The sequence below is a fragment of the Mytilus trossulus genome, chromosome 2 (assembly GCF_036588685.1).
Source record: "Mytilus trossulus isolate FHL-02 chromosome 2, PNRI_Mtr1.1.1.hap1, whole genome shotgun sequence".
Classification (NCBI taxonomy): Eukaryota; Metazoa; Mollusca; class Bivalvia; order Mytilida; family Mytilidae; genus Mytilus; species Mytilus trossulus.
In genome coordinates, this window is record NC_086374.1 from 50,513,455 (window position 1) to 50,531,358 (window position 17,904).

Sequence of the window (17,904 nt, forward strand, 5' to 3'; positions counted from 1 at the left end):
AAATATCCTCAAAAATGAAAATTTTCAGCAATCCACGAAAATTGATATCCACGAAAATAAATGAATCCACAGTATCTAGTTTTGTGGTTTTAGTAAATGTCCTGAAAGAAATTTGTAATTCCTTAAATTTGAATTTATGGGTTCAGAGGAACCAAAAATCTTTGAAAATTGGTATCCAACAAATATTTATGAACCCACCATATATTAAACAGCTAGTTAAGCTCTTACTGCCTCTTCCAAATCATTGTTAAAAATGAGAGTAGGCCAAATATTGTGTTTCCTCAATAGTTTTGGCAAACTTCAAATTATCAATGTTGTTAACACAAGCACATGTTTAGTTGGAATTTATTGTCTTTACACCATTACCTGTTTTACGCTGCTCTTCTCATAATTATAGAACAACATCTATAGGTATATTGATACATATATTTGAAATTCAAATTTTAAGGTCATACGTTCTTGTTCAACACTTCCAAGTAATGCAGCATTAAACTTCTGTTTTAAATAGGTAACTGACTTATTTTTCTCTTTCCATTGCATGTTAACATGGTTTTTTATTGCTTTCTTACAATTAAGATGATTTAAATCTTAAAAATGTCTTGTTTAGATTCTGTTAATGGAATTCATTCTAAACTATGAAACATCAAGGGAAAACAAAGTTATGAAATCTCAGGTTGCCTTGAAATAAATATGTTTATACAGCAGAGCATATGTATTGTATTAGTGAAACTATGTACAAAATTGAATGCAACTAAGCTTCATTATCTGCTATGATATGGGTTGTTAAGTTATATAATGATGAGAAAATTACAGACACTTTTATGATATTAGTAATGAAGGGACACTTTAGTCAATGAAAAGGCTTAAAATAAATAAATTAGTCTGACCCACTTGTAACTGTAATTGATGACAAAAAATACAAGGATACTTATGTAGCATCTGAATAGGTTTTTTCTAATATGTATTTATTGTAGCACAGTTTGATGTGGTATCAATAGCTGAAATAAGACATACAGTTAGAAAACTAGGATTCTTTAACTGTTTTTTATGACTCTTTGTTTTTGTCTCATCTGTGACAAATGATGCTTAATATTTGTCACTAAATAAGACAAACAGTTGAGACAGCTTTTACAACATATGCTCTTTGTCTGTAGCTTAATATTTTTCATTTTAAAGATTATAATCCAGCCTATTAAGTCTCCCTCAGGGTGCAAGATTTTTAAGCTGTAACCCAATGGTGGCCATGTGTTGTTTTTCTGCTGTTTGGTTGGTATGTTGTCTCTTAGACACATTCCCCATTCTGATCTGCTATTATATGTAACATCTTTACCTAGCTAGATGAAAATTTAAGTATTGTAATATGTACAAGTAAAAGGAGATTTAGGTAATACTTTAATAAGACTGCAAGCCAATGACATCACTGACCAAAAGAAACCATTTTCATAGTGGAGAGTATCATCTTATATTTTTTTATTTGGATTTCATTTGAAATTTTTTGTGTATGGGCAGGTGGGTGTGTAGGATAAATGACTTGCCGGTAACTTTTTTTCAGCTCCATTATTTGTTGAACAGAATTGAATTATAATGGATTTAAGAATTAGACAACCATATAATTTTCCCTTACATTAAGCTACAAATAATAATTTGTTTCCTGTTTTGTAATGCATGTCGGTCTGACATGGCAATAATACTATATTATAATTATGATAGGTCTAAAGAAAGCTTAGTCAATTACAAATATGACATACAAACAAACCAGATTCAATTATATTTCCTATTAACTTGGAGCCTTAGGATTCCCAGCAGAATAATTAGCAGAATATTTCAGGATTTATAAATAATTGACTTATATCTTCCTTGTGTGGTATTTATGATGTTTCAATATTTATATCCTTATTATTTCTGTCTATTGTTTTGCAGCAATTGCGCTGTGGCAAATGTACTTTACTGGATTATTGGTTCTTTTGAATAAACAAATTAGTTTTATTCAATAATTTAATCCTTTTGATTGAAGTTAAATCTCAATTAACTTACAAAGTAACATATTTCTATGATAAAATTATAGATCTCAGATTCTGTAATTACAGGGCAGAGATTTAGAACAAGAGAGGTACTAACACGACCAGGAACAAATGGAGAACAATGCCCACATCTTAGTGAAACCCAAAATTGTGATCCAGAACCTTGCTACTTTTGGAACACATCATCTGGTCCCTGCAGTTTGACCAAGTATAGATATGGTGAAAGTGAAACTTGTGGTGTTGGTATAAAACAGAGAACAGCAACATGTGTTGATAAGAAAGGGGTAGGTAATACACACATCTGAGCATAACACACAGTTGTTTGGTTGGTGTTTCATTGGAGTTGAAATAAAACAAAGTTTTGTTTGTTCGTGAAATATATTAACAAACTAATTATAGATTATTTTACATTATGAAAGGTTATTTCCTTCTACTTAAACATCTTGTAATGTTTTTATACGCCCGTCAAAATTTTGACGGGATGTATTATGGTATACACATGTCCTCTGTCCGTCCGTCCATCCGTCTGTCTGTACGTCCGTCTGTCCGGCGTAAACATGTCGCACCGTAACTTGAGAACGATTTATCCAAATTTCATGAAACTTAATATAGTTGTTTCTTATGATGGTTAAATGATCTGTATACTTTTTGGTGAAAATTAGATTTAAACTTTTTGATTTACGGCACTTTGTAACTAAAACAGGGGGGTGTTTTTTTCACATGTCACACTGTATCTCAAAAATAAATCTTGATTATGGCTTAAAACTTTAAACACTTCTTAGTTATATTAATCTTAATATCTGTATACTTTTTGGTGATGATTCAAAATTTCATTTTTGAGTTATTGAGTATTTTGTAAAAAAGGGGGAGGTTTTTTTTACATGTCGTGCCATATCTCAAAATCGATATATGATTATTGCTACAAACTTTACACATGTCTTTATTATATTGATCTTAAGATCTGTATACTTTTTGATGATGATTCAAAATTTCATTTTTGAGTTATTGAGTATTTTTTTAAAAAGGGGGAGTTTTTTTTTACATGTTGTGCCATATCTCTATAACAATTTATGATTATTGCTTACAACTTTACACACTTCTTTTTTATATTGATCTAAAGATCTGTATACTTTTTTGTGATGATTCAAAATTTTATTTTTGAGTGATTGAGTATTTAGTTAAACAGGAGAGTTTTTTTTTACATGTCGCGCCGTATATCAAAAATAATTTATGATTATTGCTTAAAACTTTACACACTTCTTTGTTATATTAATCTAAAGATCTGTATACATTTTGGTTTTGATTCAAAATTTATTTTAGTGATATTTAGTTTTTTGTAAAAAAAAAAGGGTTGGAGGTTTCCCGCCGTGTCTCAAAAACTATATATGGTTATTACTTTAAACTTTTTTAGAAACTATTTATGATTATTGCATATAACTTCCACATAAGACGTCGGGCGTATCATGCGCTCATGGGCGCAGTTGTTTATTAATGTTATTTGATAATACAGTTAAATCCCCTGAAACTTCTTTAAAGAAATAGGGCATGCTTTTGATGCAGCCTTTATGGATCTATATGGTTTGAAAGAAAAAAGAGACCCAATGGGATGTGTTGTCTTCTGCATGGCAGATATCTGCATCTTGAATCTATTCTTTTAGTGTCATTATTTAACAAATGGTGCATGCTTATTATTACAACCCCTCTACACACACTCATTTTATTTTTACGAAAGATGCAGTATATGGTCTGGAACTTTTTAATGGTAAATTGTTACATAAAATTACGATTTTCAGATCTGCAGGGAAGGCCAATTTTTTTTTACAGTACTGAAAACTTTTATTTTATCAACTGAGCATGTTCTTCAAATGAGTAGGGTATACTTCATACTTTTATTAGAGAAATATACATAATCCAATTTGCCAAGAAAACATGTTTTTGTCTACAATGATAACAAGTTATTGTTTTTATATCCAGAAAGTTCCATCTGATATTCTGCAGAACTAAATTTCTTTAACATTAACCAGCCCACTGAGACGTCTAACTCATCATCTTGATGAATGATCTAATTGTCAATTATATCCAAAAATACACTTCAATGACAAATTAATTAAATTCATTTCATTTTCCTTATTTCATAAAGTACATTTTGTTTTACGTTGCAGATGACTTGTTTAAAACAATAAGAAAATTGTAAAGAAATTAAAAAAAACAAAAAAAACACAAGAAATTAGAGAACAATCCAAAACATTTTGGTTCACATAATTTGATAAATCTGTTTGTGTGCACTGATCTAAGATGTTTCCATATTAAATACATCTTTTCCAAAGACGTGTCTTTCATTTGAATAAATACAAATATCAATCTTAAACATAATTTGAAGTCTTGAGACTTGTACTAAATTTTATTGAGTTTTTGTACCATTAAAGTGTTTCATAAAGTTAATCATCAGTCTTTGTTTACTCAATAATCATCTTTGTGTTTTAAAAATATTAAATTATCAAGGTCCAAATTAAAATAAAAAAAGTAATCAGATGTGGTCCAATTTTTGGTTGTATAGCATTTCTGATTGATTTAGTCTAATGGAATTACAAGTAAAGAATATCTTCAATTGAATGTGACCAACATATACTTTGTATGTAATGTCTGTATCATTGTCTAATGCACCTTTATATACCTATATTTGTGACTATTTTGCTATCTAAAATCATTGTAGCCTAAAAATACATTTATATTTTATTTTAACTGGATTTGGAATGATTCAGACAGTAATTAACTGCTTTTTAAATGTCACTGAAATGATCAGTGTTAAATCATATCGGATTTCACATTTGTCATAGCAATAAAATGACAGTTATATTCATATTTGTATGCACATTCATAGTTCATTCATTAAAAATAGATACATCTTTACAATTTACACTGTCAATAGCTTCAGTCTCAATAGACTCTTAAATTTGCTCATTGAGTCATAACTGCAAACAGCTAATGAATATGTGAATGGTGATTGCTTTAAACTATTGCAAATAAAATAAGATGCATGTTTAAAATCTCTTATAATAACCCTGCTTTAGAAAAGTGTTATACCCCCGCTTTAAAAAAAGTGTGGGTTTACTGTTTAACCTCTGTTTATACGTCCATCTGTCAGTCAGTCTGTGCATTCATGATTCTTGCTAAACAATGATCACCATAGTACCTTTATACCACAGGCCCGTAGCCAGGAATTTCCAAGGGGGGGGGGGGGGGGGGGGGGGGGGGGGGTTCGTTGGACTCACAAACTCGACTTTAACAGTCACAATTCGAACAGAATATTGACTTTAACAGTGCTTATTTGTTTTCAAGGGAGGTTCATCCGAACCCCCCTGGCTACGGGTATGTACCATAATTTTGTTCCTAGTGTCTAAGTTAGTTTGTCGTATAAGTGACAACTTGTGCATTGTTTACATGAAATTGTTTGTGATTAACTGGTAGTAGGTAAATTATCTTTGATAATTTGTAATTACCATAATTAGCATTTGCAATAATATGCTTTGTTTACATGTTAAACAGGCCTGTAGCCAGGAATTTCCAGGGGGGGAAGGTATTTGGACACAAGAACTTGACTTTAACATTCACAATTCAAACAGAATGTTGACTTTAACAGTGCTTATTTGTTTTCAAGGGGCTACAGGTATGTTAAAGTTTGTGTTTAGGTCAGTTTGAAAGGAACCACTGGTGATAAGTCAGTAGATTTTGATATGCAGTTGTATAAGAATTAGTGTTTTTCATTTTCACACAGGTTATTTTGCTATGTCATGATTCTTTGACTTTGAATATTTTGCATAGTTTACATGTAAAAGTATTGTTGCTTTGATTTCAACATTTGTACTGTACTCTTAAAATGACACAAAGATGAGACATATTTCTTTGTCAACAGTTTATAATTATCTGTCCCAAACCGAAACTGAAATGTTTCCAAGCTGAATTGTAAGTTATGACTTTTTGTAAATGATTAATTTTTTATGATATAATAATTGAAGTCTGGCGTGCTTCTGATTTAGATTGATCAGTGATGTCATTATTGTATTAAATAATTTTGAAGTTATGATGGAAGAAGAAAAAGAAAGATGCATGTGCCCCTGGCGTGAATGTATATATAGATTGAAATTTTTTTGCTTGGAAATCTACAAAAACATATTAAGTAATATATTAACTAATGCACTTTTTGTTATCAGATGAGAGTGAGTGATGATTTATGCTCGTCCTGGGAAACCAGACCAGAGGCCCAAGTGTTATGTGAGATTCCTTGTCGCTATGACTGTGTAACATCAGAATGGGGCGAGTGGTCAGAATGTCCAGACATCTGTGAGACTGAACAAGATGTTTCCTATCGACCAAACATGAGGTCAAGACAAAAAACAATCCTGGCTCGCCATGGACCAGGTAATACTTTTATAAAATCTGCAATTTTGAACTTGTGCACTTAACAGTGCATATCTTATCTCTCAATGCTTATGTTATTATGTAACAATAAGAAGGGATTGTTCAATGGTATCATGGGTCAAACAGTGAAACTCATTCATAAAAAAATACTTGAGATTGGTGTAATCCTTGTAGCGATCTTATTGTTCAAGTTGTGCCAATGGTTGAGTAGAATGTTTTTTGTTTGCCTAGATTTTATATGTTCCAAAACTTCATAAATAGTATGATTATAAATAGATATTTGTTAAAAATATATCAGAATAACACAAGATTTCTACCTTTTTCTACACAAGTTTAAGTTATTTAAAAAAAGATTTGAGATGTCACATTGTTGTAACATTCTCAAATTGAAGAAATTGTTTGTATGAAGGACATGTATATACTTGAACTTGTTTGAATTAAGAGAGTATAGATAAGCAAATTTCTCTAACCAGATTAAAAAAAGTGCTTGAATTATAAATGGCTTAAACTTTTGAAAATATTTGTTATTATAGTGAAATGCATATTTTTGACATGCAAGTATATTTGATAGACTTATAAATCTTTTTTTTTTAAACAAAAAGGGAATGAATGTACCGAGGATAAGCCTGAATTATCCTGCTCATATGTATAAATATACATTTCTAACAATACATTTTGTAACTAGAAAAGTTGCACTAAAACTGATGCAAGGGATACATTTTCTAATGTTAATTACAGGTGGAACAGAATGTCCAGGTGAAAGAGAACTGATAGAAAACAAACCATGTCCAACTGTCATAGAGTGTGCTGTATTTATATGGCATGCAGACCCATGGGGAAGTTGTGAACTAGAAGATAGAAGCAGAAAATGTGGTCGTGGACGACAGACTAGGGGTGTACACTGTTATAATCGCAACAACCAACTTGTACAGGATGAAAAGTAAGGATACACAAAATTGTATGACACCAATGTTTGTTGCACTTGTAGGGTAGATGTAATTTTTAGACATTGTGGAACCTATTGCTAGGATTTATTCCTCTGAAATATCAGATAGGTGTAGCAGTATTTTTTTGTCAAGTGAGTGAAGCAAAAGTGCTGAAAAAGAAATATTCTTATTGTGTCTAAATGATGATATTTGACCATATCCAAATTAGATAACATGCATTGTTATCCATTTATTTGGTTGTATGAGTGGGGTTTTTATGATTGAAAAAAAGGATTCTCTATTCTTTGTTCTTTCTAACAGTAAGAAAGGTAAAAAATGGATTTTGTGTGCATTGTATTAAATCATGTTACAAAATCCTTGTATGCACTTATGAAATAAGTCCAAGCAACAGCACATTTGACAAATTTAGGCGGAATGATATTTTCTCGTCTTAAAGATTGTTTATGAAATTATTTCTTGCCTTACAGATTTTTATTAAATAATTTTCATGTAAAAATATATATTAGTAAAGGTACATTTTTAAATTATAGGTGTACACAGTCAGTCAAACCTGAGAGAACCAGAGTTTGTATGATACCATGTCCAAGGGACTGTACTCTTACTGCATGGTCTGACTGGTCTAGTTGTTCAGCTTCTTGTTTTATTAGTAAGTTTTGTTAGTCATAGGAACATGATTGTTAAGGATTTCTCAAACTATAAAAATTAAAATTGGAATTGGTTTAAAGTTTTTTTTGTAAAAAAAATATGCATATATTCTTCTGATCTCATACTCAAAATGATTACATGGTCCGAGTACACAGTTATTTCATAGTGCATTTCTTTTAGACAATAAATGTAAATAAAAAAAATCCCACCTGCCCTTTCTCAATAATATTTTTACAGTGTGTTGTACTACTTTTGGGACAAATTATATCAAAATTATAGAAAACTTCATCAGCTCTAACTCAAAATATGGACAATTTTGTGTTAAGGGGGCCATGAAATCTTTTGACAGCTTCCGAAGTGCTAATTTTTTACCTTTTTCAGCTGGACCTAATCACTACTTTGCCTAAATATTTATGACCCAAATTTTTTTACAGTGTCATTTCATCCCCCAACTTGCTATATGAGGCATAAAACATGGAGAATTAAATTTGGAAGGGGTATAACAAAAATTGGCAAGTAACACACTGTCCACACTAAGGACTATATTCGTGGACAACGAAAATCAAAGGACGATAACTGTGTACTCGGACCTAATAGGATAGAAAAAGTTGACCAATCTTTATAAAACTTGGTATGACAAAAGCCTAATATATTATAAGACTGCTTACAAAGTTTCATAGCAATATGATATATATTATAGACACTATGATTAATTCTATATTCAACTTTATGTGTTAAATTTGGACGTTAAAATTGAGAAATTTCAATTATCAACATTTGGGGCTTTTAAAATTAAAATATTGCAAAAAAATACTTTTAAAATGCCTTAATATATAAAACATCATGTATTTAAAGCAATAGAGTACTCATTTGATATATCAGACTTAGCATAATTTTTCAAAAGTCAAATTTATATGAGCCTGTGCCTAAAAATGGAGGTTTTCCAATGAAGGGGAGCCTTACATGAAGATGTAATATTTTCCAGCAATTTTAAATTTGTGAAGCTTTTTGATTATAAACAATCCTTACATATGTACTTATTAAATGTACTTTAAATGGAAAGAAAACTTACAAATAACATATCATATTAGTTTAAAAGGGTCTTAGGCCAAGTATGACTAAAACAAATTTTGGGTTAATTTAGGCCGTAGCACATATTTACATTTAAAAATGCATATTGAAGCTATAGGAAATAAAATATTGTGTCTTTTCTATCATTTCTATACTCAGGTGACATAATACAATAAATCTGAGCACAAAAAGGCTCTTACATTCAACTTTTTGAGCAGACAGTATGGTCTGATACAAAGATTTTTCACTTTTTAGTGAAAAACTTGCATGCAATTTTAGTCTCATCAGGCTTATATTCGAACCCCATGGTATCCTACAGAGGTAAAGAAAGATATTATGTGAAATGAAACAGGTACAAAAGACATTGTTAAATGCTTTTTACACAAATTTAGTGAGGTCTTTATTATGGACTTGAACTTTTATGTGCCATGCTCCTCATATTTGACTTGATCCAAACAGGGCGTTAGATGAGGGTCATTTATACAACACACTTTGCTCATATTGTCTGAGATAATCTTCTTTTCTGTAGATTCAGAGTTCACAAATGAGTAATACAGCTGGATTAAAGCATAGAAACACAAAAATTGACACATGAAAACATGTCAGATAGAAAGTCAAAATGCCACTTATGCATCAAAATTGAAAAAGCTATGAAATGCTTATTTTGACCATATAATGCCAAAATTGGTCATTTTTGCAGAAATTCTATCAAATAAAAGTTTAAATCCTTTAGTTTTATGCTATATGACAAATTGACACCATCAAATCATTCAGGGAAGTTTCCAAAGTACAGATTCTATATTTCCTGATTTCACCTCTTAGGTCCGAGTACACAGTTATTTCGTAGTGCATTTCTTTTAGACAATAAATGTAAATAAAAAAAATCCCACCTGCGCTTTCTCAATAATATTTTTACAGTGTGTTGTACTACTTTTGGGACAAATTATATCAAAATTATAGAAAACTTCATCAGCTCTAACTCAAAATATGGACAATTTTGTGTTAAGGGGGCCATGAAATCTTTTGACAGCTTCCGAAGTGCTAATTTTTTACCTTTTTCAGCTGGACCTAATCACTACTTTGCCTAAATATTTATGACCCAAATTTTTTTACAGTGTCATTTCATCCCCCAACTTGCTATATGAGGCATAAAACATGGAGAATTAAATTTGGAAGGGGTATAAAAAAAATTGGCAAGTAACACACTGTCCACACTAAGGACTATATTCGTGGACAACGAAAATCAAAGGACGATAACTGTGTACTCGGACCTTGATCGAGGCTTTTACAACCTTATAAAAGTACCAAAAAAAAGAATTATTCATTTCTTATGATTAGATTTTTATGATATGAGATAAGAGATAACAGTAATATCTAATGTTTACATTTTCCAATGCATTGTTGTGATGTTATCATAGAAAGCATGTGTTGTCTTCAATGTTAGGAAATAAAATATAATATTTGAATGCCTGTCAATTTTTGTCAGCCAAACAATATTACAGAATCTTGTGAAAAAAACATATATTTTAATTACAAATACATTCTTTTATAAGTCTACATAATGTAAAAATAGCATATAAGCCTTAAAAATGGAAATAAAATTTAATGGTAAGTTAAGAAATTTACACAAATGGTCACCTACATTTGAATCTATATATCTATATCTATATACTGTACCAGCAATTCTAATTTCAAATAATTGTTTTCTTTAACAGATAAAGACAACATTCCTACTAGGGCTCGACAGCGATTTATTCTTCAGGAACCTGACAATGGTGGTGCTCCATGTCCGGAGGTATTACAGGAGGTGAAGCAGTGTATAGAGTTGCCCCTCTGTCACCAGTTCCAATGGAAAATCTCAAACTGGAGTGTCTGCATACTGGCTCCAACCATCTACAACTGTGGGAAAGGGCTCAGAGCTAGAAGTAAGAAGGGACAAACAGATATAAGAAGATGTGGTATGAGTGCCAATGAGAAAACTCTTCATCCAAGTCACAATTTTATAAGAGTTAACAATTATATGTCAAAGTACTGTCTTCAACACTGAGCCTTGGTTTGTTTATATTCTTTTGCAAAATAATATTAGAAAACACAAACTGTAATTTTAGAAATTATTGCATACATTACATTTATTATTACATTTTCAACACAACAAGCCAAAATGTGAGAAATGTTGTTGCTTTTTAAGGAAAAGTTGCATACAAATATATGTGTCAGATTTCAAAATGCAACTTTTTATTGTTCTAATATTCATCTAGTCCCCGAAAAAAACTATAATTAAAACTGTGCAATATTTCTGAATTTACAATATTGATTTTCATATCAGCAAATTACTTTTTTTTATGGAATAAATTTTTAGATGGATTTCCCAGATAATTAAAACCCTGAATTTTACTACCCAATAAAATGAACACTTTCCATTAATTTTGTATTGGAAAACTATGAATTCCTAAAACAGTGAATCATAAAATTTAAATATATGAATTTATTCTTTAGACTTGACATAGATCAAATCTTGTTGCTGATAAATCCGAACAATTATTTTACTTTTGTTCTAGTTATTTTTTTGTCACTAGATGTAACCGTCTGTATCATTGTGACTGTTTAACAGTTAAGAAAATGTATAAATTAATAAACTTTTATCACAAAACATCAATTATTGATTCATGTTTCAGCTTTTTCCATAATGGAATTTATGAGTTATTTCCCTTGTAGACATTGCATGTATGGCTCAAAATGGAACAGATCATCCTATAGAAGACTGTCTCAAATTCCTTGGTCCAATGCCTCCTATTGCTGAACCATGTTATATGACATGTGACAGGCAATGTCTGTTTACTGATTGGTCAGAATGGAGCCACTGTATTCAGGGGTGTAGCGGTCATCAGTTCAGATCAAGGGAATTGAAAGGTAAATTTACAGGTTACTTATACCCCATGCAATTAACATGCATTGTGAATAGTTATGGCTTTGTTTTTTCCTTCAATACTTTTGAAAGGTTAGAATGTTTTTACTTTTGAAACCTTTTTAATGTTCAATAATCAGAAAACTTATGGCCTTTCACTCTAATACAACCTATGCTTTCACCCATAAATGAAAATATATCTATTCTTAAGATTTCGGTAACTTTGATAAAATGTCAGAATCTTAATTTGTTTTGATATTAGTTCTCATTCAATGATATGCTGAGTCAAATATATTCTGATTTTTTTATGATACCGTAAATTGGGAAATTTTGGCGTTGGGATATTTTGCGGTTTTCACTCAAAAGGCATGTGTTTTATTTCGGTGTGTGTATTTTTGGTGCTTCACCAAATTGATGTGTTTAACTTTGGAACAATAGAAGAGGGACGAAAGATACCAAAGGGACAGTCAAACTCATAAATCTAAAACAAACCAACAACGTCATTGCTAAAAATGAAAAAGACAAACAGAAAAACAATAGTACACATGACACAACATAGAAAACTAAAGAATAAACAACACCAACCCCACCAAAAACTAGGGGTCATCTCAGGTGCTCCGGAAGGGTAAGCAGATCCTGCTCCACATGCGGCACCCGTCGTGTTGCTTATGTGATTACAAATCTGGTAAATAGTCTAATTTGGTAGGTCAAATTCATGAAAGGGAAGGGGATTGTAGTTACGACGTAAGGAACATATCCGATATCATTTGTGAAACGGTTATTCTATAATGGTCAACCAACTCATGATGGCGTCTGTAAAATTTACGAAGGGATGATTTCAACTTCACCATTTGGAACTCTTGGTTTAATAGCTTCCTTGTGAGCAGTAACCCTCTATCAAGAAAATCATGATAGGAAATGCAAGCACGGGAATATCGTATCAATTGGGAAATATATACCCCGTATGCAGGTGCTGCTGGAATGTTGCTACTTAGAAATGGAAAGTTCACAATTGGAAAGCTGAAATCATCTCTTTTGTCGTAAAGTTTTGTCTTCAACCGAAATGAGTGGGCTCATTCGTATTTGCCCTTATTCACCCGTTAATATAAATTGTCAAAAAAAACCATGACCTACACCAACTAGAAACACGACACAATTAACTAAATAAATTAAGGAATCGGATAAGAATGCAATTGAAAAAATCCTGTCTGTCGGGTTGAACGCTAAAAGAAAGGTATTTTAAAAAGATTATTTATTTTTTACAAAAATCATTTGCAATAATTTTTTATCATTATCTCAATTGCAACTAAATATTAATGATTAACGATCAAGGATATATCCAGGTATATTTATGACATATATACAAATTAATATTGTGTTTTCTTAACAATTTTAGAAAATTGACAATCAAATAAAGATATAAAGTGTTGTCAAATAATACCAGATATTTATTTGCTGATTTGGCTATGTATATGGGAACTATACGGAAGACATGATAATTACACAAGATATTTCCCTCAACAATTTACATTACGATATCCTTGTACTGGTCCTCTATTTTGGTGTTTTAATATTTAGTGTTTGCCTTAATTTCATGTGTTTAATTTTGGCACTTTCATTGGAGGCACCACACAAACCAAAATAAAACTACAACCAAAATAACCCAATTTATGGTAAAAGGTTATTGCTGTCATCAATTATTATGTTCTTTTTTTTCCTTTTAAAAAGGTGGTCAAGGTGTACCAGATCAATGCCATAATAACAATTTATATCCAACTTACCAAAAACGTCCTTGTCAGCTATGCGAGTCATTAAAACCTACATCCATGGGTGAATGGTCAGACTGTATCCTAGAACCAGTAAGACATGACTATATAACCAATCAACCAGAACTGACCAGTAGTAGAGGAAAGAGGACTCGTAACACAACCTCCCTTGATATGGGGTACATTTGTGGAACTGGAAAAAGGATTAAAGTAGTGGCTTGTAGTAACCAAGGATTAGGGATAGAGTCAGCAGACAAATGTAATGGAGCAGGTAACTGTTTCTTATATTTCTATAAATATTCGTAAGCTTAGCTGAATGGTCTTTCTTTGTGTTGTGATTTTACCACAGTTAAGTTTTAGGAAAAGTATATAGAATACTAATATATTTAATTTGATGGAAGTCTACACTTGTAACTATCATATGTTGAATAAAAAACAAAGTATAAAAGTCCATTTTTTCCTGACCACTTGGATATGCAAGTGACAATTGCAATAAGATTGAAGAATATGCTTAAATTTAACTCTACCTTTCTTACAGGTTATGAAGAAGAGGTATGTTTGATACCATGTCCAGTGGATTGTGAGATGTCTGATTGGACGACTTGGAGTGAATGTCCTGCTAAATGTGGTGCTGGTGTACAAACACGCTATCGTAGTATCAGAAGACTCCCATCAGCAGGAGGCAGACAATGTCCATCACTTGGTGCTTCAAGCAAGGTTTGTATTCATTTCATGGCCATCCCTTTCTCACTAAAATGGATTATAGAAAAATCAAAGTTTTTTGTTTTTTAACAACTAATTCATCTGCTATTGCACTTCATAGAATTTATAGAAACTACTATAAATCTTGCAATGTTAATTAAGTGTGTTTCAGCAAATGAAGATGTGAAGACTAGAACATTTTAGAAACATTTACAGTATTCAATTGCATAGGCGGATCCAGGGGGGGGGGGGTGGCCTGGGCCCCCCCTTTTGTGGGGAAAATTTGGTTGATTATATATGGAATCATGATTTCAATATAAAATCTGGCCCTGTACTTTTAAAGCACATAATTCTGATTTGTTTATTTTAGGAAGTACAAACAAGGCTATGCCATCCAGAGTGTGTACGATATGTATGGAAAACAAAAGCTTGGGGCACCTGTATCCCTCATAATCAACAGATCTGTGGTAATGGAACTCAGACAAGACATGTTAGGTAGGTATAAATAGTTTACCACAATCCTTTCTGATTGTATTCTATATGATGTTTGTTTTGTATTGCTTATTAACTATTTTATTCTGGTGATTACAATAAGTTCAGAAAAGTCTGTCTTTTAACTTGCCTTACAGCATAAACACACTGACTTGTTTTTGAACAAGACTTCTAAAAGGCAAAAAAGAAAGACTTGTCAGCATTTAAAGTTCTTCTTCTCTACTATGTACTTTATGTCATGTTATTATGTTTTTAATTTCCTATAATAAATCCCTTTTATTTTTTTTAGGAAATTAATATACTTTTAAGTATGAATAATCAACTTGGTCATTCAGGTCAAGATGCTTTTGATTAATTGACAATTTTTACTCTTGAGTCCATGCATGCAAGTTTATACCAAAAGGAAAAGAAGATGTTCTTGAGTCAATTGAATGCATATATCTCTGAATTTATTTTTCAATTCCACAAATGCTGCATTGAAATGAAACAATATTTTTTTGTAAATTTTGACTATGCATTAAATCTGAGAAAGCAATTTGAAAGTAGTGTTTTGAAATTGATTTCTGTTGATGATAATTATCTAAGTGAGGTTTTCAAACTGTAAATAAAATTAAATGTATTAAAGAAAAAGTCAGAATACTAAATCTTGTCATTGAACTTTAAAAGGAATTTCAAAACACAATTGTATTCCATGTCAAAGTTGTATGAAATAAAGGCTAATTATGATTTTGAATTATGCAATCAAAAATGTTTCACTTTTAAGGGTGCTTGCGGGTCTGAATGATTTTTTTTATTTAATATAGGATTTCGCTATATTTTTCTATAAATGAACTTTATCTTATACTTAAAGGAAAAATGAAATAAAAAAATGGGGTCACCGTTCATTTACGCTCACAATCTGCCTTCAAAAGAAGCATACATTTTGGTCAATGTCCTTTTTTTCTGTTGATCTAATAGGAGAAATAACGGTAATATCAAAATAAAAAAAGAACTAAATTACAGAAATCGCTTAAATTTAACAATAATTTAGTTTGTGTACAGCTTATTCGAAAACAACAATAAAAAATATAGGTCACCGATGATTTAAAAAAGATATTCCAATTTTAATGCCAAAAAATGGCATTTTTGCACCAAAGGGAGATAATTTGGAGCTTTTTCAATGATATCTACATTTTAAAAGTCACCTGGGGTCAACACGAATTAATTTTTTGGAATGATTTTTGTACCATATGATAAAGTAACAACTACTTAAGGTAATTAATAAAATTTGTAATGAAAAATAAATGTTTAATTTTTTTCTTAAAATCTTATACCCGCGAGCCTCCTTAAGATTGGCAATGAAAAAAATAATGAGTCAGGATGGTTGGTAACTTGAAAATCCACATTTTTTTTATATATATATATATATTTTTTTTTGGGGGGGGGGGGGGGGAGGGAGGGACCTAAAATTGGTGGAGATCATCTGTTTATATTTGACATGGGCCATTATTTGCTGGTGATAGAAAATTATATAATCTTGTTTCAACAATGTCCCTTAATGATCCAAAATACTAAGATTAAAGTATTATCAATTTTAAATGATTTAAATAAAACTTTATTGTTTTATTATCATCAGATGTTATGCTGTGAATAGACATGGATTTACAACAAGTGCAGCCTCTGATGATGTGTGTGTAAATCAACGTCCTCCAAAAATGCAGCATTGTTATTTATACTGTTTGTCAGATTGTGTGGTCAGTGTTTGGACAACATGGACTTCGTGTAGCAAGGTAAACTTATTGTCTTTCTAAGGTTTAAACTGTTTGGTTCATTGATAAGAAAGTTTGACCCATCACTTACTGTACATTGTGCAAGAAGCTAATAACTTGAGAACATACCCGTAGCCAGAGGGGGTTCGGGGGGTTCGGACGAACCCCACTTGAAAACAAATAAGCACTGTTAAAGTCAATGTTCTGCTCGAATTGTGACTGTTAAAGTCGAGTTTGTGAGTCCAACGAACCCCCCTTTGGAAATTCCTAGCTACGTGCCTGGAGAAGAATCATTGATCATACAGTTATTGGTTTGGTAGGAACTGGCTTAATACAAATTGATTATAAAGTCCATCAATATTTTGAAACTTTTGCATCAGAGTCATATTGTTTCTGGAAAATATCAATGTTTTTTAACTGCATCATTTGTATCTTTATGAGACATCTGATGTTTTAGAAAAATGAATAATAGAAGTATATCATTCCTTCATCAAACCCTCATTAGAACAAGAATATAGGATGGCAGATATATACAAGTAATAGACATCGCAAATGTCCTTGTAAAGTATTTCATGTAAGAAACATCAGAAAAAAATAATAAGTATTTGAAAATAGTGCATTTAATAGAAATGTAGGGTATTAAGATTTATTGTATAAGTGTAATTTTTAATTATTAAAGATTATATATATTTGGTACATGTAAATGCCTTCCTCAGGACACCTTTAATATTTGGAAGAATAAATTATCTTTTATCTTATAGCCGTGTAATCATAATGATCGACAAGTGAGGACAAGAGAAGTTTTACGTTACCTGAATTACAACAACTGTCCGGAGGTTCGTGAAACAAAACCCTGCATCAAAAATGACAATTGTATTGAGTACTATTGGGAATGGTCATCCTGGACGACTTGTTTAATAAACAATGGTATGGACAACTGTGGAGTAGGACATAAAGAAAGATATTTAATCTGCAAAAACCACTTTGGCCACACTGTGGATAGTGAATTCTGTGAAGTGGTAAGTGTAGTTGACAATAACTGCATCAAATAATTTTTCTCAATTGTTTTATATTTTTCATGGCACAGCATTTTATAACCAACTATACAGTATTGGTTATATCTATTGTTGACAATATGGTTGCATAAAATTGCTTACATCCACTAGAATGATAATTAAAGATTGTTAT

General features: G+C 31.2%; 1 protein-coding gene across 23 annotated transcripts in view; it reads left to right on the forward strand.

The window, feature by feature from the left end:
- LOC134707504 (thrombospondin type-1 domain-containing protein 7B-like) overlaps window positions 1-17,904 on the forward strand; it is a 163,356-nt gene that overhangs the window by 128,558 nt on the left and 16,894 nt on the right. For all 23 annotated transcript variants that reach the window (XM_063567288.1, XM_063567300.1, XM_063567290.1 and 20 more), the window contains 11 exons: window positions 2,088-2,305; window positions 6,233-6,440; window positions 7,179-7,380; window positions 7,918-8,033; window positions 10,819-11,028; window positions 11,819-12,013; window positions 13,737-14,045; window positions 14,313-14,491; window positions 14,847-14,971; window positions 16,584-16,737; window positions 17,478-17,735. In XM_063567288.1, the coding sequence (XP_063423358.1) occupies window positions 2,088-2,305; window positions 6,233-6,440; window positions 7,179-7,380; window positions 7,918-8,033; window positions 10,819-11,028; window positions 11,819-12,013; window positions 13,737-14,045; window positions 14,313-14,491; window positions 14,847-14,971; window positions 16,584-16,737; window positions 17,478-17,735 (2,174 nt within the window). The remainder of the gene's footprint in view (window positions 1-2,087; window positions 2,306-6,232; window positions 6,441-7,178; window positions 7,381-7,917; window positions 8,034-10,818; window positions 11,029-11,818; window positions 12,014-13,736; window positions 14,046-14,312; window positions 14,492-14,846; window positions 14,972-16,583; window positions 16,738-17,477; window positions 17,736-17,904) is intronic.